The sequence below is a fragment of the Cajanus cajan genome, chromosome 5 (assembly GCF_000230855.2).
Source record: "Cajanus cajan strain Asha chromosome 5, NIPB_CcT2T_4, whole genome shotgun sequence".
NCBI lineage: Eukaryota > Viridiplantae > Streptophyta > Magnoliopsida > Fabales > Fabaceae > Cajanus > Cajanus cajan.
The window spans coordinates 48,546,924-48,572,234 of record NC_138521.1 but is presented as its reverse complement, the minus strand read 5'-3'; the positions used below and the strand labels follow the sequence as shown (position 1 = coordinate 48,572,234).

At 29.9% G+C, this 25,311-nt stretch overlaps 2 protein-coding genes across 2 annotated transcripts; one reads left to right on the top strand and one right to left on the bottom strand.

Moving 5' to 3' along the window:
- Positions 1-855: 855 nt before the first annotated feature.
- Positions 856-10,858, top strand: LOC109816163 (nicotinate phosphoribosyltransferase 2). Its single transcript, XM_020381055.3, has 15 exons — positions 856-1,366; positions 1,617-1,764; positions 2,198-2,317; positions 2,409-2,543; positions 2,638-2,699; positions 3,354-3,429; positions 4,289-4,390; positions 6,062-6,169; positions 6,971-7,029; positions 7,742-7,916; positions 8,615-8,749; positions 8,838-8,936; positions 9,881-9,989; positions 10,385-10,497; positions 10,581-10,858. The coding sequence occupies exons 1-15, from the start codon at positions 1,212-1,214 to the stop codon at positions 10,656-10,658; spliced, it is 1,674 nt and encodes a 557-aa protein (XP_020236644.1). The 5' UTR covers positions 856-1,211; the 3' UTR covers positions 10,659-10,858.
- Positions 10,859-15,779: 4,921 nt separating this feature from the next.
- LOC109816158 (PI-PLC X domain-containing protein At5g67130) lies at positions 15,780-25,071 on the bottom strand. The gene is made up of 10 exons (XM_020381048.3): positions 24,946-25,071; positions 24,745-24,813; positions 24,519-24,641; positions 23,540-23,677; positions 21,466-21,564; positions 20,668-20,971; positions 19,572-19,795; positions 19,326-19,412; positions 18,086-18,253; positions 15,780-15,986 (listed from the first exon to the last, which is right to left on the bottom strand). The coding sequence occupies exons 1-10, from the start codon at positions 24,958-24,960 to the stop codon at positions 15,954-15,956; spliced, it is 1,260 nt and encodes a 419-aa protein (XP_020236637.2). The 5' UTR covers positions 24,961-25,071; the 3' UTR covers positions 15,780-15,953.
- Between the last annotated feature and the right edge of the window lie 240 nt (positions 25,072-25,311).

Sequence of the window (25,311 nt, the reverse complement as noted above, 5' to 3'; positions counted from 1 at the left end):
ATGACTAGGATTTAAGAGAATACTTTTTGTCAGGCGGTGAACCTTGTTACACATTAGTGAATATTTATAACCTCTTACAGATCGTTATTCCCATCAAATAACAATTATTCTCAAAATTGCTTTATTAATTCCATTTATAATTTAGTCTCTAATTATTTAATTATTTATTTATTAGTCCATTTATACATCACATGTCTCTCACGCGTAATTATCTTACATAAAGCTTTATTTAGGTCAATTAAATGATTCAAAACCTAATACATCTCTACTCATAAAAAATTGTCCAATAAAATCGAAATTTGCTCAAACCAAAACTTGCTTAAATTAATAAGTCATTTGGTTAGGTTCCAATTTAAATAATTCAACCCATAGATTATATTGGTTTGAACTATATTGATAGAAACCGACCGAACTCGACCATTGATCATCCCTAGATATTTTGGTAACGTTCCCAAGGTTTAACAATTTAATATTTAATGATATGGATTAAATAAAAAAAAATATAAATATTTTAAATTATTTAATCATAAATTAGTCTATGAATTTTTTTTTAATTTTAATAATTATTATACTGAAAATCATTAAAAAAAAATTGATTTCTTTTACATTGTAAAAGCATTCGTGTTAGTCACATAATTAAATTTAGATATTTTAAAATGTTATTCTATCGTTTTAGAACAAAATTTACAATTTTATTTCAACAATATGACAAGAGGTGCATTAGTACTATTTCACACTAATTTCATACAAGAAAGTTAGAAAGTATACTGACAATGTGTTTTTTCCCCATCTTTTAAACACTTTTTGGCATTACAAGTTGCGCAAAAGGCACCGCACTTGGCCTAGAAACAAAGTCGAATACACGACCCAACGCCAACCTGCTTCTGTTTGTCTCATTCAACTCATCTTTTTATCTCTTCCTTCGCAATTCAAAGTTCAAAACGGTCTTAGCCAAGGACTTAGGACTTGGAGTATACTTCTAGGAAATATGCTAATGCCACACCCTCTCTCTCTCTTCGGCGCAGTTACCCCTTTTTGTGCGTGACGCTCACGCTTGCATCAGAACCAACCAACCATATAAATAGAGCGCGCGCGAGGCCCATCCAACGCAACGCAACGCACACTTCAAACCATAAACAGAAAAAAACAAAGACCACAGAAGAACGCTCGCAGAGTGTGTGTGTGTGTGTGAGAGAGAGTGAACCCTAATAATGGAGGCGAAGGAGAACGGACCAAGCAAGAACCCTTCGAATGGCGCCATACACGGACCTACCAACCCTATGGTCACGCCTCTGCTCACGGATCTCTATCAATTCACCATGGCTTACGCTTACTGGAAAGCTGGCAAGCATCAAGAGCGTGCTGTGTCAGTAATCGTCGTTTTTCTCTTCTCACTTTATGTATATATGTGTTTCGTGTTTTCGTTTCGTTGCCAACCAACTGCAACTGAAGATAACAGTTGGCGTTTTGTGCTTTTGCGGAATTGTGTTTTGTTTATAGTTGGGATTGGAATAGTGTTTAGTAGTTACTGGCTATCGTAAGGTTGTTGTTTAAGTGAATGTTTGACTGCATGTTGGTATGTGGTTGTGAGAAGATTGGATCGTGTTTGCTTTCAGGTTCGATTTGTATTTTCGGAAGAATCCGTTTGGTGGGGAGTATACTGTCTTTGCTGGTTTGGAAGAGTGCATAAGGTTCATAGCGAATTTCAAGCTCACTGACGATGAGATTGGTTTTGTCAGGGAAAGTTTATCTGACTCTTGTGAGGTAAACTAGATTGTTGTACTTGTTATAGCTGTAACTATAGCTTCCTATGGTGGTGGGTAGGATGATTTAAATGCAAAGATTTGAAGTTTCCCTCTATTGGGAATTTGGGTGTAACGCTGAGGTTTTTTCGATAATAGGAAATGGTGTAGTTATAAAGGAAGCGGATATGTTATCATTAATGTCAACTTTGTTAACAATTTCAACTAGATATCCTTGAAAGGAAATAAATGATAGAAAGAGTTCAGGCTTTTTGTTCGAGAGGAATTTGTCTTGCTTTTGCGATGATTTTATGTGGTTCTTTTAAAACTTGAAATAACATGGGTGGTGATTGGGTATGCGGTGATTCTGTGAAAAGTTTAATGCTGCTGTCATTTTTGTTTAGATTCTCACTTCAAAATATTCTGATTTGTTAATATTGATCAATTAAATCTAGGATGGATTCTTTGACTATCTTAGAGAAATTGACTGCTCTGATGTTGAGGTGTATGCTATTCCTGAGGGAACGGTCGTTTTTCCCAAGGTTCCCCTGATGAGAGTTGAAGGTCCAATTGCTGTGAGTACTTGTCCACCATTAAGTAACCTCGTCTAATTCTTCTTCGGAAGATGACCTATTTCTTGCATTAAATTGACTTTTATATGTTCAGGTTGTTCAATTGCTGGAAACGCCCTTTGTGAATCTAATTAATTATGCATCATTAGTTTCCACTAATGCTGCAAGGCATCGCAATGTTGCTGGAAAATCCAAAACTCTACTTGAGTTTGGATTACGAAGGGCTCAGGTTACAAAGTGTTATAAAATACTTTTCTGATTTGTAAGTTTTGGGAGAACTGACCTTCAATATACAACTAAAGAAATTCTTATTTTTAATGTAGGGTCCTGATGGTGGGGTAGGAGCGTCAAAATACTGCTATATTGGTGGATTTGATGCAACAAGGTATTATCAATTAAACAATTTAATTCTAGCGTGAGGGGTATTGTACAGAAGATGTCCTGCTTGAGGTTTTGCGGACTAAAATTTTCTCTATGCCAATCTTGTCTAGAGTGTTAATTAAATATGTTCAAATTGGGATATTTTATATTGTATAACAGCAAAGATACTTTATTTGCTGTTGATTTTGGTGGAAGGGCATGGTTTTGATCTTTTGTCATTGCAATTGCACTTGCAATATTGAAGTACTTAAAATTAAATACAACTGGATGAAGTTGACAAACAAAAATTTTTATTATCAAGAGATGGTTTACACAAGTTCTCTTGTACCCATTCCTTACATATGATAAGTGCAGTTATTGCCTGCAATTTAATTTGATAAAGTTGGACTTTATTTGCACAAAATGGTAATATATGAGATTTTTACCACTTGAAAATCACTTTTTGAGATTTCATATTATAATTCTACAGCTATGGATTTTGGGGTAGTGTGCTCAAATAGAATGATGAGGGCAAAATTGCTTTTTATTTTTTTATATTTTTTATTTTGGGAGGGGGAGGTTGGCTGTTCTATTTGGTTTGGTGTAATCTTTGTTTCTTACTTTTTCTTTTGTGTAACTTGGCTCTTTAATAACTTACCTTTTTCATGTGTGCCAATAGCAATGTTGCAGCAGGAAAGTTATTCGGGATACCCCTTCGTGGTACTCATTCCCATGCCTTCGTTAGTTCATACATGGTAACCAATTTACTGAAATTTGTTACATATTTGGTTATTGTTTATTATACTTGTTGGTTGTAAATTATAATAAATCTTCCCTATTTAGTTGCAATGACAGAGTACTGTTTAAATCTATCCTTTCAAAATTTCTAAAGGCTGTTGGTGTTGGTTGTAAATTATAGTAAATCTTCCTTATTTAGTTGCAATGACAGAGTACTGTTTAAATCTATCCTTTCAAAATTTCTTAAGGCTTAAATTATATTTTATTGTTTGTAGTCACTATGTATAACAATGATAGTTTGAAATTAGATCTGGAAGAAATAGAATTCATTGATAAGTGAAGAGGCACTGGAGTGCAGTTCAGCGAGAACACGGTTTAAGTCATGAAAACTAAAACCAGTGGAATTTTTTCATATATTTATGAACCCCGTTGGATATTACTGAAATGTAGGACTAGGAATATCAAATATATACACCAAGGATCAAGATTTGAGTGTGACAATTGAAACTGTAAAATTCAGAGGGATCAAATGAAATTGTACTATTCATTTTCAAAATAATATGCAGTTGGACCCTATACGTTCAGAGTTTGAGTGTTTGACACCGGGGGTGGGGTGGGTGTCTCGGGAGTGTAGTTCTACGCAGCCATACCCCTGTAAGTAGAGCTATTGTTTCCTGAACCCATGATTTCTAGATCCCCTTTTCTTTATAAAAATGAAGCTTCGGTCCAAAAGTAAGCTTGGAATTTCTAGCTACCTTTGTATGTGATCTATTGTTCATATTAGTGTAATTTATACGGCATGAAGCAAATGAGGCATTTTCTGTTATATTTCCTTTGCTTATTTTCTCGTTTGCTTGTTTGTCCTATGATATGCAGAACCTTGATGAGATTATAGATAAGTCACTTTGCAGAAAAGATGGTTCAAGTACGTGTGATGATTTTGTTAGTCTGGTTCTAACATGGCTGAACAAAATTCAGGTGCCAGCATACAAACATTCACATCCTTAATGTTGTTTTTCTGTTTTGGCTCTTAAGTACCTCCTGTTTCAGTTTTTTAGTGTGTTTTTTTTCCTGTGGGAGAGCATGGTGATTTTGATAATGTTTCATCCATATGGAAGATTTTTTTCTGTTTTTTGTGAAGATCCCCTAAAGTAGTTTCTTCTAATAGGTATTTCCTGAGACTGAAATGAAAAATTGAAGGCTGAAGCTCAATGTAGTAAAGCTTTGCATATTAAATGTTTATACCTGTGCCTATGGCAAACTTTGATGTTTCTAGCACACAACAATTTGAAGCTTGAGTACTAGCATAGCACATATATGGTGATGTTCTATTGAATGAGTGAAACTATTGTGATTTTCATTGGCATGTCATGAGAGCTGGCGCCTCAGTTTTTTGCTTTTTTAATATGAATAAAAGGAGGATTACGCTAGAGTGAAAGGATATATAGTAGAAAACATCAAGAAGGTTGCATGCATGCGTGGTAATCTATATAGAATATCAAGACAAAATCGAGACAAGCATAAACAGCTTTTATATTATTGAAGTTATCTTCACAAAATTTTATGCTCAATATTTTTGTTATCAAGTTTGATTCTGTCATCATTTACAAAAGTGATGTTTGGTCACTTATATAGCACATTTAGGCTGGGTCAACCAAGAACATGCACACCAAGCAAACAACTCTTGTGTATATGTGTATTATGCAATGCCTTGACAGGTTAAAAGGACATATTAGTAATAGAATATTAACTGCTTGGGATTTTCAATAAAAAACATACCTTTGCATTTGCTTAATTGCTTAAGAGCTAATGCTTCAAGACTAGTTGGTCTTTGATATAGTTTGGGAGCCTCATCAAGTAATTGGTCAAATTTCAATCCTTGCTGATCCACTTTTGTAATAAAATTAAAATTTCAGCACAAGGTTTTGGGTGGACTCATGCATTTTTCATGCTTAAAGTAAGTTTTTTTTTCCCTTGGTGTGTCAAAGATGTAAATAGAAAGCATTACTAGAATCTTGGGCCGTATCGTAACTAGTTAAGCTTTTGGGGCAATTGTATTACACATAGGGATGGAAATATGCCAGACTTTAAATAGGGATCTATGGTGATTTGAACTTACCTATTTAGTAAAAAGGCTAGGTTTGAGTTTTTAAAAAAACATTTTTATTTAAAAAGGTTAAGTTTAGGCTAATAAAAAAGTCTGTCTTATAATCTATATAATATAATAAAAATTTTAATATACATATCACACTATTAATAATATAATTAATTAAATAAATTTATAATACCAAAATTAAATTATTAATATTATTAGAATACATGAATTATAAAGTGTTTTGATCCTTCAATGAACATTCTACACAGGAAAGAATATTTTTCTCATTTTAAATATTCAAATAAAGTGAAATATAATCATATATGCAGGAGAACTAGGAAAATAAGACAATAGTACTAGATTGAGTTGATATAATTAAAATAAAGTCACACCTAATATGATAAAGGTATTTTAGATCATGATTATTTTATGTTTGCTACTCCTTTCCCTACTTTCTGAAAAAATAAAAGAATAAGCATTTCATGCCAATGCTGTAAATTATGACGATCAAATGGATTTGCCAGTGAATATACTTAAGTGTTCCCTCTCTACAGTTATCAAATGGTGTTTTTGGTGAGACCAATCAGAGTGAGCTGGCAGCATTCACATCATATGCATTGGCATTTCCCGATGGTTTTCTTGCTCTCGTAGATACATATGATGTAAGTATTTTCTTACTAACCTTGCATTTTTCAAACAGGCATCATTTATGTATAATCTTGGCAACATTTTACCCAGAAATGTCCAATGGTGCTATGGTTAACTATAAAATGGAAACTGTTAGAAACTAAAATTAGTGAGAATCAGTTCTTGTATCTTTCATCAATTTGGTTTTGAGACAAATGATACTGGATTTACATAAATGGGAAGAAGAGTAAACTGTTTTGTGCTTATAAATCTGTGTCTAGGCATGGGAGGTAAGGTACCCCACTATTTGCCCTTTCTCTTAAGATATGCATAACATTAAGTTGCAAATTAATTAGACAGATATCCACAAATGCACTTACTATGTACATGAATCATCTCCTTATACATTATGATTTAAATAAGTTATGTGCTTAACAGATGAGAGGATGGGTGGGTAGTATTGTGCTCAATACTTGGAGACACTGATCACAGGTCAGTGCCTTCAATATTCAAATAAAGTGATTATGAACTCAACTGAATGGGTTATTCCTATACGACAAAGATACGAAGTCCTAGATACTGAAACAGGGTGACGAGTGATAAATCATACCTAAGGTCCATAAGCGGTGTGATACCTATTTTACTCTTGAATATTGTGACACTCATACACCTCTAACTTCCACCTGCCAATCATTCTATTTTATATGCTAACATTGAAAGTGTGCTAAATTTTGTGAGTGCATGAACTGTTATTTCCACTTATTGTGTCATCTGTCAAATGTCATCATGTCAAGTGCTGAAGTTGCTTTTTTTTTTTTTTTGTCATTTGTTGACAGGTGATGAGAAGTGGAATCCCTAATTTCTGTGCTGTTGCATTAGCTCTCAGTGATTTAGGGTATGTCAGGAAGTTATTCATGTTATCGCTTGATTATTAGTTTTACACAAGTATGAACCTTTTCTGGTAATTAATGTTCCCAGTTTATTTTCAGTTGGTAGGGATAGGTTATTTTTCTTCTGCAAATGAATGAAAAATGATATTTTATGTAGTATCTCTGTATCTGCACAGATGTTCTTAGAGAATCAATAGCAATAGTAACCACCACTGCTTAGTGCCTACTGCTGTATCTGAACTTGCAGGTGCAGTAGGATGGATTGTTTTCTTTTTAGGATTACTGCAAACTTTTTCTGAAAATGATATTCAGTGGGCTTGCTTGTATGTGTGGTGTTTCCTCAATTATTAGCTAAAGTGCTCTGTTTTTGCAGTTCCTTAGTTTTCTTTATGCAGTCTGTGTGTATATTGTTGCAAATATCTTTTTCATTGAGAAGCCTTTAAATTCTTTTGTCTTTTTGGTGAATAATGTTAGATTATATGTGTACTATAATGTTATTTTCAATTTAAAGATTGCACTGGCCGGTTGTTAATTTACTCTAGTATCTCTTCTTGCATGCATCATGTTATATAACTAATAATTCATAATGACTTTTGGCATGAACTATTAGTCTCTTAGTACCCTCCTGCTCATCCCCTTTTTAAAAAAGCACTTTTCATTTTCTAAGCGTCATAGTAATTTCCATTCGTTGCTGAGCCTTCATGATGTCCCGTGCAGATACAAAGCAGTTGGCATTAGATTGGACTCTGGTGACCTTGCATATTTGTCTTGTGAGGTCAGGAAGTTCTTTTGCTCTATTGAGAAGGAATTTGGAGTGCCAGGATTTGGAAAGTTGACAATCACTGCTAGTAATGACCTCAATGAGGAAACATTAGATGCTTTAAACAAACAGGTCAGTGCAAACTGGAACTTGTTATCTCTTACTATTGATTCAAAATCAACCTAACAATTGAGCAGTGTCTGTGTTTGCTGCTTTGCATTGGTTTATGTGCACATTGTATAATTTCAGTGTCACATAAAAATTATTTTATCGAAATTATTGCGCATGATTTGTTGGTTTATACTTTATACAAATTTTAATTGTTAATTTCTTACACATTCATTTGCATTTATACCAATGGATTATATCAAGACTTAACTTAGGTATTTAATAATCTCCTGCTATATAAAAATTCAGGTCTTAAAATGTAATATACTAAAATGGTTATATAGTTGTTGTAATATTTCCCCTTCTATAATAAAACAAAATAAAATTGATAGAAAAGTAGGTAGTTTAGTTATTAAAAATTTCAGGAATACGACATACATGTACCCCTGAAATCTGTTGTATTTTTGGTGTCTATTGCCTTCAAAATTGCAGTTTTGTGGGATACATGTACGACATATTACTTTTGGGTTGTGAACATATAATTTTGGATATACATGTAACATGGTTTCCTACCATGATTGGGATAACATTAATCATTAAGTAGTTCTGGTCCTGAAAACAGAAATACTAACATAGTTTTACTGATCTTGACAAGGTAAAATTTACAAAGACTTTGCAGTTTCTTGTCATAATTTTTTGATTGTATTTCATTTTCTCTACAGGGTCATGAGGTTGATGCCTTTGGAATTGGTACATATCTTGTTACATGTTATGCTCAAGCTGCTTTGGGTGTTGTTTTCAAGCTGGTTGAAATAAATAATCAACCTCGTATAAAACTTTCTGAAGATGTGTCAAAGGTTTGGACATTCTAAACTGGACATGATAGTGTAATCATCTGATTGGTATTTAATTATTATATTTTTCTGTTTCTTTATCTGTATTTAGGTCTCTATTCCATGTAAGAAACGATGCTATAGGTTGTATGGGAAAGAAGGTTATCCCCTGGTAGATATAATGACCGGAGAAAATGAGCCCTCTCCAAAGGTATTATTTTGACTTTGTTTGTCTGACTCTATATCTACCTTCTTTTATTTTTGTTTTTTCAATGTTTTGCACCCCTGCCCCCATCGGGATTGGGAATGTCAGCAAATGTTATTCTGTATGTTTTTACCAGCATGCCAAGTTGCGAATTCTGGCCAATGAAATCTCTTTTCATGACAATCACCTTAGAATAGTATTAAGTCAGGAAAACTTGTCATGCTTTGATTTAAGCATGCTTTGGCACGTTGATGAAGTGCCTTTTAAACATATTCATTCATATGGATTTTCTTTAAGGAGGCATTTGGTATACCGCAAATGTTTTCATACATGAGAATCATAATTCATGAGAATCATAAATAATTTCTAGGAATCATAAAAATCTGTTTGGTTGGTCATAAATGTTTCTGGGAATGTTTTTAAATGTTACCTGGGAATCAATATTTTTTACTGCATTAAATAAAAAAATAAAGGTAATATAACATTCTTACCTCATTAAATGTTTATTTTTACCTCAGGAAAGTTAGTTTCTCACATCCTCTATGAGAATAATTTTGTGAGAAATCTATATAAAAACTATTCTCTAAAAACAATATTTTCTAAGAATGTTATTTTTTTAAATAATAAACCAATCGTGGAAAACTAACATTTCCTCAGATTCGGTATCAAATGCCTCCTAAGGGTGAGCAGGATGAGAAAACGTAAGTGCTGAGTAATGTAGATGCAATTATTGATTGAACCTCCAATTAGGCCATATTCAATTGCTATTCTTTTTCCTTTTTCATAATATAAATCCAAATAATGGACCCATAGCCTTCCAGCATTCTATCATTGCTCTTATGACAAGTTTCCTGCATCTCTCTGCTTGTCAGCATGCCTCCAAGCGAGTTGGTTCTGTGTAGTATATAAATGAAGGCATAAAAAAATGTTTTATCATCTTTTATTTGTAGGTGGGAGAAAGAATCTTGTGTCGTCATCCCTTCCAAGAATCCAAAAGAGCATATGTGGTGCCACAGCGTGTTGAGGAGCTTCTGAGGTGTTACTGGCCTGGGAGTTCAGGTGAGAACTACCTATTAACAATCATGGATATAAATAGTAGCTTATTGATAGCATTCAAAGCCTACGTTTGTTTGCCTAGGGAAGAGGAAACTGCTGTATCGATAATAAGAACAATCCCATGATTCATTATTAACTAACAGCAATACTAACCCTTTAAACTAAGAAAAGGAAGATATTATCCCACCTATTTGCTATTGTTGCAAATTGTATTATTTTATGAATTCCTGCATGAAATGGTTATGCCATCTGAATTATCTGATAACTAGGCTGCACTCTGAAACACTACGATATAGAGTGGCTTATCAGCATTTATCTGCCATTCATATATTGAATGAATACAGTTTATGACCATCGGTTTTACTTTGCTTTAGTAACTTGCTTGTTCTTTTTTGAAGATAAAAATACAGATACTTTACCACTTCTAAAAAGCCTTAGAGAGCGATGCATCAAGCAACTTGAGCTAATGCGGCCTGATCACATGAGGAGACTTAACCCAACTCCATATAAGGTCACAAAGTTATACCTTACTCGAAATTAGGCTATTGTTTTCACCTTGAATGATTTTGATTTTTTCTTTTGAATTATAAGCAGGTTAGTGTTAGTGCAAAATTATACGACTTCATTCATTTCCTGTGGCTCAACGAGGCACCAGTTGGGGAGCTACAGTAATAAGGCAAATAAAATGGCATGCCTCGGGAACCCAATGGGTATGGCAAAAGAATATTTCGGAAGAAATTTCTCCATACAGTATAGATGTATTCAATGTGTTTTGACTGTTTTCAAAATAAATGTTTCTGTATATTTATGTTGGTGGAACTATTATTCTTTCGAGGTTTGTGCTAATAAACAATCTTTACCACTCTTTATCACATTGCTATGCAGTCTTTGATTATATAGCTAAACTTTATACAGGCATTCAACAGAAGTATAAATGTGAAATGGTTTCTTGAGGTAATTGAAGGCATTGTGTACCGAATTTAAGCACTTATAACAGTTTGTGAATCTCGTATAAGTCGCGCATGATTAGAAATTTTAAACCTACATGCAAATGCTTTCGCTCAAATCATGTTCACTGGCCTGAAAAAAAATCTGTCACCTAACCTCCTATTTCTCGATTACAGTAAATTAGCAAGCTGTTGTTTTGGCAAAGACTAGTAATGAGATGGCCAAAATTATCGTAAAATTTATGCAATCTAAAGTAACGGGTTGCGGATTAGAAAAAACGATTCTGTGAAACATGTTTAGAACACAGCATTGTAGCAGGTCGTGGCGACAGTGAAAGTAGGCAAGTTGAATAGTTTACTGCAGGTTAAATCAACCGGAGGCTGATAATGGGGAGAGGTGTGAATTACCAACTTTCTGTTGGATTGTTTTTCTGTTAGAAAATTAAAAAAAGGTAAAATGAATTAAATTTTTAACATAAGTTTTTGGCAAAAATTTTTAACACAAGTTTAAATTAATTTATGTACTTAACTTTCATAAAAATATTTTTCATTAATTTTTCTAAATATTGTGAAAAAAGATAGAATCAGAAATTATTTATCTTATTTTTTATAGTACCTCATGTATAGTGTGATACAATAATGTAAAAAAGGAAATAAAAATAATCCTAAAAAAATCAATCCTAATAAAAGAGAAATAAGAAAAAGGTTTATGTATTTTTTTTAAATAAATTTCCTAATTTAATAGATGTGTTGACATTCTGAATAATTTATATATAGAAGGACAATTCCATATTTATAACTTGACACTCCCCCTTGAGGAATAAATGTCTTTCATTCTCAACTTGATGATAAGATCATGGAAACTTGAACTGTTCAGCTCCTTTATAAGAACATCAACCGATTATTGTTGTGATGGAAGATAGAACATACACACTAAGTCTTCCTCCAACTTTTCTTTAATGAAATCCCTATCAATTTCAATATACTTTGTTCTATAATGTTACACAGGATTATAAGCAATATTGATTGTTGATTTGTTGTCACAATAGAATTTCATTGGACCCTTCAATTTGATTCTTAAATCATTTAGAATAATTTTCAGCCATAGTAACTCACATAATCCTTGAGTTGTTTCTCTGAATTCGCATTCTGCTGAAGAGCTTGCCATTACATTTTGTTTTTTTGCTCCTCCATGTTACTAAATTTCCCCCAAAGAAGGTAGAATAACCAGTAAATGATGCTTTATCAACCAAGGATCCTACATAGTCAACATCCACGTAAGCTTTTAAGGCTAGAGGATTATTCTTTTTGAACCAAATTTCTTAATTTCTTTCTTAGGACTATCCTTTACATTATGTAGTACCCTATCTACAACTTGGAGATGAGAGTCTCTTGGATTGTGCATAAATTGACTTATCACACTCACTAAGTATGTTATATCAGGCCTAATGTGAGCAAGATATATAAGTTTCCCTACCAACCTTTGGTGCATTTGCTTGTCAACAATTGGTTCCTCTTAGGCTTCTCCCAACTTTGCATTTGGGCCCATAGGAGTTGCTACTAGTTTGCATCCAAGCTTCCTAGTTTCTGCCAGCAATTTTGTTACATATATTTGTTGGGATATAAATATCCCTTGATTGGAATAAGCAACTTTAATATCAAGAAAATATTTAAGCTTTCCCAATTCCTTAATCTCAAATTCTTTAACTACTTTTTTCTTCAAATTACCTTTTTTTTTCATCATTTCTTGTTATAATGATTTCATCAACATAAATTATGAGCACAATCATTCCCCCTTACAACTGTGTGTTTAATAAAAAGGGTGTGATTACCTTAGCTTTGATTATACTCAAACTCCTTCATAGCTTTTGAGAATCTCTCAAATCAAGCTCTCGAAGACTGTTTCAGTTCATAAAGAGCTTTTTGAAGCTTGCCCACCTTGTTGCCTCTGCCACCTTCAAATCCATGTGGAATATTCAAGTAGATTTCCTCATCTAAATCACCATGTAGAAATGCATACACATCATACTATAGTAGCTGCCAATTGAAGTGGGCAGCCAATGCTAGCAAAATTCTAACCGTATTCATCTTTGTAATTGAGGCAAAAGTTTTCTAGTAGTCTACTACATAAGTTTGAGTGTATCCTTTGGCAACTAGTCTTTATTTATACCTGTTAAGAGAGTCATCATCCTTGTATTTCATAGTAAATACCCACTTGCAATCAACAATGTTTTTTTTTTCCTTTTGGTTTGTCAACCACCTCCCATGTGTTATTCTTCTCTAGTGCGTTCATTTCTTTTTTCATAGCCTATCTCCATTTGTCTTTTGATAATGCTTCAAAAATAGTGTTAGGAATAACAATACTGTTTAAACTCATGATACGATTTCTATGAGTAAGAGACAGTTTGTTAAGAGAGACATAGTGAGATAATGGATAAAGGGACCATTTTGTGCATTTCCTTAATATTGTTTTTGCTAGTAAATAAGTAATGTTAAACCTCAACAATTTATTTAAATACATACAAATGTGCTTAAAGCAACTCATCTTGACCTATGCTCTTAAAAGTTGCCCCTCGTGTATCCTTACCTACAAGTATTCCTTCATGAAGAGACTTAAGAACCTTTGTAGTTTGGGCTTCTAAAATGTAGTCTGAGCAAAACTCAATATTTTATTTTACAGTGTTTCTTTCAACAATAGATGTTTTAGGATTATGTGAATTCTTTATATACCCTTTTAAGATCTTCTTATATTGTTTAATTAGGTACACCCACCATTGTAAAATGGGGTTGCACAATATAATCCCCTTCACTAAATAAACAATTAATGGTGTAAAAAAATTAAGGAACAAAATGTATTTATAATTGACACAAGATCATAACAATCTCATCTTTCAACTCATCCAAATTCTAAGGGTCAATGACTTTGAAGAACAAGTACAATATTGTTATGATATGTTTAGCATTTTTAGGCAAGATGTCACGAATAGTCATTGTATTAGTTGCATTAAAATGTGACAATACTAAGAGTATGCACCAAATAATTTGAGATTTTTCATTGAGACAAGCATTTTTACATTTGAAGAGTAATCTTATGGTACTTTGGCACCCAATAGACATTGATTAAAGCTTTGGGAGAAAATATGGTACTTTGGGAGAAAATATGTTCGCTTACCATGAGAATGTGTAGCTAACTACTATTGTATAAAGGTGGAAAAATGGGTTAGCCTAATCTAATTTGACTTGCCTTGCCACCAACCACCAAAAATAGGGCCTAATAGGTTGATCTGCTTATTGAAAGTATGTTGGAAATCTTAGACCACCTTGCTTAATGACAAGCTAACAAATTGGCATACTTTTAGGTTGGCCTACCAAAACTACTTTTTTTTTTATTAATTCTAATTGACGAACTTTTTTTTTTTTTACAACAATTCACAAATTTAATTATAGGACTCGTAGCGTCAATTTTTTCTTAAAATTCAGGACTACAACACAAAAATAATTAATTACAAATTACTAAAGTATTTCTCATTCGATCGAGATCATAACTAATAATTTTTCAACAATAAAAAATTATAATAGTTCTTAAGAATTACAACACAAATACAGATAGTTCTTCAATAATAAGATTATACAAGAACACAAAGTGACATAAATAATAATTTATAAAAAAATGAAAAATAACATTTAAAAATAGGTTGACAAGCCAACCTACCACAACTCGTCATTTAGTCCATTAGATTTGTGGGTTGAAAAGTCTATACCCTATCTTTCCAATTTTTGATAGGTTAGGGGGTCGGCTCACATTCATTTACACTATCCATTGTGGTTACACTATCACACATGTTTTTCCCTTTTATTTTAATAGTATTTTTCATTTACAATTTGTTATTGTCATTTTTTTTACTTATGAGTTGTTGTCATTTTAAAGATTATAAATAATTACATTTCTAATTGAATGACCTTGTTAGCATTGGAGAATATTTAAGTATGTTTATCATGTAATCATATCAGATTTGATTAGTTAAATAGTTAATTTTATAAAGTTCTTGATTGAAATTATAGATTGTTATCATAATAGAGATTATGATAATGAAAATTAATATTTTTTTTATCATTTTAATCTAAAATGCCCTAAATCATAAGATTATTGTATATAGAATATCAATAAATATAAATTGATCAAATATATATATATATATATATATATAAAGATTAATATATCTTATTTATTAATTATATATATAGATTATCCATTGAACTAATTCATTTGTTAGCATTTCTTTTATATTAATTCGTTATAATTGATTTAATAGTTAATTTTTATTTATTATTAATCATTGTTAATGCAGTAAAATTACATAACAAGACATAAAAGTTTATCAATTATTTGATCAACAAAAATATTTTTTTATTTTATTATCATTTTTTATAATTTTTTTTTTCTTCTTATCATCATTTATAAGATCTCAAATACTTGTTGGAATTAAGAGTGTGAATGATAGTGTTATAATAGATAAAGTTAGACATATTAATAAGTAGTATATTAGTAAAAAAAGTTCACTAATCTAATTTCTTAAAATTTTAGATTGAGATATAATTTAAAACTCATTTATGTGAATAAGATTTGTTTTTGTAAGAAAATATAATTAAAGTTCATGCGAATTATTATTATAAATTTGAGGTTTTTTGCACAATATAAATTTCATATTTAATATTTATTATTTTGAATCTTTTAACAAAATATTTTATTATTATTGATAAGCATATGTTGTATTGTAGTATGCTTTTCCCGTCATGTTAATCAGACTCCTTCACTGTGCATAAGCTGAAGAGTTTTAACACAAAATGACGGGTAAGTGTGTCCAGTTAGTGGCTAGTTATATATATAGAAACCAATCATATAATCTAGAAACGTGAAAACGAGGAATGGAGAGATGTTACACAATTTAATATCAAAGAAAAAAACTCAAATATATCTTCCCATGAACTCTTCATCTATTCTGGAGATGCCTTTTCAGTCTTATTCCGAAGAAGTTAAATGTTTCCACAATTTCTGACAAAATTTATAGGGAGGGTTAGTAGGACATTTTTGTCAATAGATTTTATTATTAATTATTTTTTAAAAATTATAAAATTACAAATGAAACTCATTAAATAGAGAGCATATCACACTTAATTTCATGATTTTTCAATACTTATTTAGGTTAATAATAAAATATGAATTTAAATACTATATTAGAGAATGTGTTCACACATTCTCTTAAGATAATTATTTTACAATTGATTAACATTTATTTCTTTCAAACAAAATTAGTTGATTTACTTCTAGCTCAATTCGTGAGATCAGAAATTCCAAAATGTTTATAAAAAAACATCAAAATAGTTAACTCTCGCATGCAAAGATATGACATATATAACAATCGTGCTTCAATACTGAAGCAGGAATAAGTTTTTTTTTTCTTTTTCTTTTTCCTTCTTTTAATTGTTTTAAAGTTGAGAATTAATGAATAATTCACATAATTTTTTGTTGGTTAAACATTATTTTAATATTGTCAGAAATTAATCATAACAATATCAAATTAAATCTCGTGTTGTAAGACATGTCTTACAACTATTGGATCAACAAATTTGATTCCATCAAACAGTTTGATAAATATTAAAAAGTTAAATTATATATTTTTTATTTAAAGACTTATTTTAATCTTTTATTATTAAATTGCATCAATTGTGTCCTTCTAAAATAGTGATTATTTTCAATTTTAGCACATAAGTTTGAATTTTTTTATTGTTTTAAAATATAAAAATTATTTCATTAGATTTATTTACATAAAAAATATGATACTCGTTTGATGTTTAAAAAACAAATAAAGATTACAAACATGATGAAAATCATGTAAAAAAATAAATTTCATAAGTAATCATAAAAGAATTTGATATTACATTTTAAATTCTTTTTGATTGTTCATTAAACTTATTTTCATATGATTTTAATCATGTTCTTGACTCTTTTTGGTTTGAGCATTAATTGACTCTAATAATTTTCATATAAATAAATTTAATGAAATAAGTTTCACGTCTTTATAAGTCAAAAAATGATTCAAAATCATATCTTAAAAATGAAATTAATTACTATCTTAAACAAACTAAATTAATTCAATTTTTTAAAAGAACAAAATTTAAATATAATTTCTTAGGTTATTAGTTCGTGTTGTTCTTTAATGAGAATTGAACTTTTACCTCAATAATATACGATAATGTATATTAATGAGATCTATATTAAATGTAAATACATAATATAAAAATAAAAATTCAAATTTAATTAAAAAGAAAATACATAAAAAAAATTGTATTTAAATTTTATCCTTTAAAAAGTAAAAAGCTAAAATAATTTTTAAAAAAAATAATGAATCAAAATAATAAAAGATAAAAATATAATTTAACCATGTTAAAATAAGTTAAACCTATTGGAATACTTTGCGGTACTTCAACCCTTCCCCCAAATAGCAGAAAATTTTCATTTCATATACCTTCGAAGTAAAATAGAGTTAATCCTAACAGGTCTTAGGATCAAGACACCCTCATGACTAAGAGCATGTCTAAACTAAAGTTTGAAAATTTAAGTTTGAATGAATTTTATTTTGTAAACTTAGTCATACAAATGTAATGTGATATTGAAATATATTACACCCATATTTTATAATAAATATCGTTGTAAATTATTTTATATAAACCAAAAGAAGGTTAACAAATAAATAAATAAAACATAATCATTTTATAAAATTAACTTTATAATTAATCTTCTTTATTAAAAATAGTACAATATAATAATTGTTTTCTGAAAAATATTATTAGGAGTATAAATAAAAAAGAAACAATTAATACTATATTAAAAAATTAATATAATACTTATTTCTTCTTCAAACATGATGAGATAGAGGAAATACTATTAATTAAAACTTGAATTTAATTGAAATATAAGCATGCAACCGTACTTTTTTTGAGGCAATCCAAACATATCATGAAACTGATTTTAAAGGACAACCATATATTTTTAATGAAATTAAACATATCCACACGGTTAAAAATGCAAAAAGGATGGTGTATTAATTTTAGAGTAAAGTCAAGAAAGTGTTCATTTCCACAACACATTACCGAAATCAAATGCAGCAGAAGCTGGAAACCAGATACATGATCATCTTCTTCTCGTTCACTCTCAGGAGGTGGCTGCTTTCCTCCGTCGGCGGGGGCAGAGGGAGGCTCCGCCGCAGGTGGCGGTGGAGAAATTAGAGGCACATCACATGTTCCATATGTCGCATTTTCCTGCATATATTAACAGAGAAATACTAACATTTTGTCATTTCCACACTCAATATTTGATGAATTTATAAATAGCATTTTGTGTAGGATTAACTGAGCCCTCATACAATTCATCATAATCACACAAGGTTCCCCAAAATAATACTAGATACTAATTTTTTACACCAATCTTACTTTATTTTTTAATGTTTCTAAATTTTAGAATATGCGAATATAATAATTTTCGATTATAAAAGAATCATAAGAAAAAGTTGCTTTTTTTAATAAAAGAAATACAAAAATTTATTGTACAAATTTTTCCAAAAAAATGAATAAATAATTTACCTTTAGTAATAAATTAGTCTAAATGTTAGTTAAAAGGATTAAGCTTAGTTAATGAACTTTTACCATTTTTTATTTTTAATATTCAATTAATTTAAGTTCACAAATTAAAAGTGAAAATTAATAAGATTAAAAGCTAAAACTATTAAAATAAATTATTTAAAAACTAAAACTAAAATAAGATTAAAAGTTATAATACTCATTTGTGGCAATAAAAAATATACTTAAAATATACTAAAGGTGTAATTTATTAATAAGAATATATTCCTTTGGAAAATAACTAAATATATATTAATAACTACGGTTACTAACTTAGTAATACCTCATTTTATATATAGACAGATGAAAGATCCGTTTATTAAATCTATTTGAACTTATTTCATTTAATAATTTATGTTCTATATCAAATTTCAACGATCTAATTATTGAATTTAAAGTTCTTAATACATAGATCAAATTTGTAAATTTTTTTAAAATTTAAAAATTATTTGAAATTTCATTTTATTAATTCAAATTAATCAATAATCATAAAATTATTTTATACATTGATTTGAATTAATGAAATAAAGTATTAAATATTTTTAAATTTTTTAAAAATCTTTAAATTTAATATATGTATTAAGAACTTTAAATTCAAGAGTTAGATCGTTAAAATTTAATATAAAAGATGAATTATTGAATAGAGTAAATAAATCTCTCCTATTATAACTTTTATTTATTATAGTTGTTTGTGTGAGAGAGAGAAGTTGGTAACCTTGCAATAGGCAATGTTGTCACATCCGCAAGTCAAATGACCATTGGCTATGTCAACTGCTTCAGGGGCTCCTCCGCCATCACTCCTCTTTCAAGTTACAACAAAAAGCTTAATCATTAGCAACATGTATGGAAACAAAACAAGCTTGTTCTCTATTTGTGAATCGTAATTAATATATAATTATCTGCTAAATAGATTACAAATCCATGTTTGAGAAGATAGAAATTCACATTAATTTTGTTATACCAGGTAAAAATCAACAGCAATGAAATTTGGCCACCGGTTGTCGGCAGCATCATGGCAAGTCTTGAGCATGTCTGGTAATGGAGCTGCGTTGTCTGCGCAAGCCGCGGTTGCATTAACATTAGTGCGAAAATAGTTCATCAGAATCAATGACTTCGTTTTTGTGTTCATAGCTGACGATTCCCCTCGATTTGGACATGAACCATCTCTCATTCCCTCGTCTCCATCTGAAATTTAATTTCCATACACTATCGTAAAATTAAGAATTAATATGCTATAAAATTTAGTCTATATATAACTAAATATTAATTATCTTATTATTTATACAATATTAGAATGATAAATCACAATAAATATTACAATTTTAATGATTAATAAATAAATATGGAATGATGAAATAAAGTTACAACTTGTATTAAATTAAAAAGATTAAAATTGTATATTTAAGAACTAAGAAATTAAAATGATAGATTTAATATTATAAGAGGATCATAGGTTAATTTAACCTGAATAAAACTATTATTTATATTCTATGATTATATTTGAAATACAATTTTAAAATGTCTTGCCAGAACATAGGCTAAAGAATCAATATATAGAAGTTTTTTTTTTTTTTTGAAAACTGCACAAAAAAATGTTCATATACAATTTTCATTAATATTTTACACTTCTAATTTCTTAACTAGTGTACAAAGAATATTGATTAACATTTATAATTTTAAATTATAACATTATTAATTAAAATTAACTAATTTAAGCATTTTTATTAATTTTGATGAATTAAATATTTATTTCATTTATATATACCAGTGGGCCGAGACACTTCGTGCCTCAATTAAAAAAAAAATAAAAATAAAAATATAATAATTTAACTGCTGTTATGATTAATTTATTAATTTCAAGATTTTGAATTTAATAAAAAAATATTATTTTTTAATTTTTTTAAAATAAAAGGATATAATGTTTAACAAAATGTAGAAATCAATGTGATTATTAAAAGGGATATCTCTTTTATACATTAGTATAGATAAGATAAGATAATAGTATTTAGGATTAATTTTATGATTTAATCTTTTAAAAAGGATAGTATTATACTGACATTGGTTTTCTATGACATATCTCCATTGGTAAGCAATGCCTTCGGATTCTTCTTTAGAATCTTTAGAGGTGAAAACGAGCAATCGTTGATTGTTCTGAACCATGTCATCTACGGTTGGCCAATCCTCACCATTTTTAGGCATTCTACTCACTGGAAACCAATACTTCTTCAGCCCAGAATCATTAAACACCTTTGAAAGCCCCCCCTCAGATGACACATAGTCTTCAATGAAGATCGTCACAATTTCTGATGGATTCGCTTCTAGAAATGATTGGATGTCTTTAAGCACGTTTACAGCACGTCTCTGCCGTGGCACATATCAATGTGTGAGTGTGATGCAAAATTAGAGCTAGCAGAGGAATGTTAATTACACTCTCCATTAATATCTTATTCTAACACTTTATCTGAAATTTATTCAAAATCATGAATTTTGTGATATTGTATCTTATTTAATGAATTTATCTATCAAAAATAGCAAAAGTATTTATAAGAATAAAACTTAGTTACAATTCTTTTAGTATGTATAGTATTGTTTTCTAATTAGAATTAGAGATTTATTTCAATAATGTATAAATGTATATTAATGATATTACATTAAATGTAAGTGTTTATTATTAAGGTAAATCTTTAATTTTGATTGAATAACAACATTAATCATACTTAAAAGAGTATACCTAAGTTTTATCTCATTAATAAAAGAGAATTAGAGGAAGTGTGGATACCGTTTTAATTTTTTATTATCACAAATAAAGGTAAGTTACAAATTTAAAGGATTCTTAAGGTAAACCTTGCACTTACAAACGCAGTGACATCGTAACAATTGCCTCCGAATGAGTGACATAGCCATATGTCGTTATTAAAGTCATACATATCCAACATAAGGCCTCGAACACCATTCTGTACATAAAGCAATGAACATCAGGAGGAAGATAAGATGTTTCAGACTCTTGTAAAGATTACATGCACTGCACGGATTTATCCTTCAAGAACTAAACCACAAGTGCTTATAGTTATAGATAGAACTACAAATACTAGCAGTTATTGTTTTTAGCATGATTTATTAGTTAAAGTCTAGTTATTCAGTTAATTTTACAATTTTTTTTTTTGGTGCCAGGTATCTCAGCAGATAACTAGAAACTAATTTCTTGAGGTATGAAATTCCATTTAAGTAGTCGACCTTTCCGGCAGACATATATTATTTCATATACATGGATTTGAATCTCTAATTACATGGTAAAGGAACATGGTTATTTGTCTATAATATTGTAGCATGTTTATAGTTAATGTTAAAGTTAAGGGTAGTTTAGTGAAAATTTGTCATTAATATGGAAAAGAAAAATACTATCAAAGTTAATGAATTACTTACTTTCACTCAATTCAATTATTATCTAGCTTCAATGATGTATTAATGATTACCATAAAACGTGCCATCTTCTTGCATTGTTCACACAACTCTTGATTCCTGTGTCTCTGGATGTTACTCTTTATAACCTTTCCTTTACTCTCTTTGGATGACGCTTCTATTTTCTAATCCGTTCTTTCTACATCATTCTATGGGTCCCTCTTAGCTTTGGTTTCTCTAGTCTCAACATTCTATCAAGTGCTTTTCATGTGTTAATGAGTTTTACTTTCGTAACTTAGTATCTATAATTTGTATCAAGAGTTTTCTATTTGATAATAGAATTGATGAGCCTTTCTCGAAGCTACAATTCTATTTACAAACTTAAAAGTAATGTGGAACTCAATGACTACAACACTGTTTGTGAGTGACGGCAATAACATCAAGCCAAAGCAAGCTAGTGATTTGGCTAAACCGAAGTATAGACCTAAATGTGCCAATCTTAATCCATCATTTTTGGAATCTAATCCCCCAATGATATCACAATTAACACTTGCAAGTGTCATATCATCTCAAATGTCATATCCTAAGTTTAGAGCAACAAGATCCCATATCCATTTTTTCCAACGAGTATTGCTTTATTTGTGCAGTTCAATGTTCTTCACCATAATTGACCATGGATTCAAAACCAACCCCTTGTTCATTTTCACCAGGGGTAATTAGACAGTTCCAAACTTTATCTCTCTCAATTAAAAATTCAAAAATTAACCTCCTCTTTCTTTCAAATTTTCCAATTATATCTAGATGTCAATGTTCAGGACAAAAATAAATATTCTCTTATAGTCACTCCTAAAATGTTATGTCAATCAAATAACACATGAGTTATCAAATAAATTAAATAATTTTGTAGGTTAGAGGAAAATATAATCTTATTACTAATGAAAAAAGTTATATTTATATTTAATAACATTAAAAAAAATGAGCTAACAATAATTATATTGATATTATAAATAAATTAAATTATATTTTTATCCTTTATATTATTTTTAATTGTGACAATCGCATTAAACAACTTTAATCTTTCAACTTTATTTAAACTGCCAATAAAGACTAGTCTAATTGAAAATGAGTAAACTCATATTTAAAAAAAAAAAATGTGATATAATTTTTGTCAAGGTAAAGACTAAATCCTTGAGACCTATCCTAATTCTAGTGAGTCTCTAGAATTTAATTTATCTAAATTTTTATTCAGTAGAAAAAAAAAAGTATATTAAAGTTATTACGTTCTTGAGTTTGCCAATCTCTATTTCAATTAACTGTGATTATGGTATTTTTCTTACTTGAATTTAAACTAATGAAAAAAAAAGAGAGAATAAATTGAGAAAATACTAAATATCTAGGAGATCCAAGATTAGTAATATAACGATTTTTAAAGAATAGCATTAGCGTTCTAGTGATGTGAAATTAATCAAGTGTTGTGAATATAGAAAAAGAAGTAGTAAAAGAGTTAAGTGGAGAGAAGCAAAGTCTCACATTGAGTTGTTGGGTAACCGAGTCTTCCTGTGTTGTGGAGGTTACAAGAAAAGTTCCCGTCTCCGATTTGACGCCAGATTGAGCGAACGAGTTATGACTTGTCAGCCACGAATACCGGTTAAACGCTAAACCTTTCACCTAATTAATAACACACCACACTCAATTTCAATGTTTCCTTCTATTTAACGTAATCCTTTTATTTACCACTCACACAAAGGTAATTAGAAGCACAAATTTTAGATACTATTATTTTTAGGATTCTTTTCTAATTAGATCATTTGTTTCTGAGTATGTCTTTGTAAAATTCAAATCTCACAAGTTCTAATACACTACTTGAATATCCGTGTATTCTTTCATTTACAATCAACTTCTTTATCATGATCTTTTAACAAAATTAGTTGAAATCACAAATTGAGCTTGATTCTTCTTCTTGTTTTTTTTAAACCAAGATATCTCTAGTAAAAAAATAAAGATTAGTCTCTCTATTGCATATTTAAGGAACAAAATTATTTATCAATTTGATAATGTTTGGGATAAACTAATGTTTAATTTTTATGACAATAATGAATAACAAATGAAATATTTTTTCATTCAAAATAATTTAATGACCTGATATTTGACAAAATCATGATATAAAAACTTAGTGCATGTTTGGATGCACGTCCAAGCGACTAAAACTTACGTTTAAGACGTGAATATCTGAAACTATCCAATGAAACTTCTACGTCAAAATTAACGTAAACGTGATTTTTGAAGAAATTAGACGTGAATCTAAACACGCACTTAATTATTAATAGCAGAAACTCAAGAATTATGGGATGAAAGTTGAACAATTACGGTTCTTAGGTATTAAAAATATAATTAACATTTATACCGATAATCAAAATAGATTATGAAACAAAACTCAAATTTTAATAAGTATTAGCTATTAGTTATAAATGCACATAAGTTTTGTGTAATAAGAAACTGGTACCTATACCTTAGAAGTAGGGCTTATGGGTTGGTTCCTAATGCATCTAGAGCGGGTATTTCCATTTGCAGGGCATGTTGCACAATGAAGACCAGCGTCGCAATTATTCTCAGACCCACAAGTTTCTCCCAGCTGTTATTCACCCAAACCTAGGTTAATTGTATTCACTAATTAATTTTTCAAACATACGAAAAACTATATTGTTTTAATTCATCATGATGAGAAAAATAATTACCTTGAGGCCAGACGATAAATTAATGAGGCAAAGTGCCACAAGAACTAGCACCACCACTTGTCTCCGATTCTGTATGAAACAAAAAGAGCCATGCATGCATGTATGAATTTCCATTTCACATGATTGAGAAACTATAGGTAGAAAGATATATGAAACGTGTTTTGTAAAAGAGATGAAGATAATTAACAATGGCTAGCTTACATAACATGGCTTCATTTTAATGTTTCTTAATTTGTTCGCGCTTGAGGGATGAGAGACAACGAACAAGAAGGAGATTGGTCCCTCTGAAATTCCCTCTTTCGATGATCTTTTCAAAATTTTGACAGTTACGATGGTTTGCTTAATTTATATAGAACGAAAAGAAATGGATTTTTTGAGGGAGGAAAAGTAGGGAAGGATAGATATTGGATGGCGTACGTGTCTTGTTCTTTATGTTCAAACTTTTGGAAATATTTACAATTCAGACAAATAAATCCGGTTTCATCATTAAGCTTTTGATAAAACTAAACTTTCGTTTATTTTTTTTATTTATTAAAATATATACTTTAAATTTAAAGGTTGTTAACT

Coding starts and splice junctions, on each gene's coding strand:
- LOC109816158 (XM_020381048.3), bottom strand. Junction 18,254..19,325: donor ACAACATTGCCTATTGCAAG/GTTACCAACTTC, acceptor TAATATATGCAG/GAAAATGCGACATATGGAAC. Junction 15,987..18,085: donor TTCTGCTGCATTTGATTTCG/GTAATGTGTTGT, acceptor AAATTTTGTCAG/AAATTGTGGAAACATTTAAC.
- LOC109816163 (XM_020381055.3), top strand. CDS start 1,212: ATGGAGGCGAAGGAGAACGGACCAAGCAAGAACCCTTCGAATGGCGCC. Junction 1,367..1,616: donor AAGCATCAAGAGCGTGCTGT/GTCAGTAATCGT, acceptor GTTTGCTTTCAG/GTTCGATTTGTATTTTCGGA. Junction 2,318..2,408: donor GAGTTGAAGGTCCAATTGCT/GTGAGTACTTGT, acceptor TTATATGTTCAG/GTTGTTCAATTGCTGGAAAC.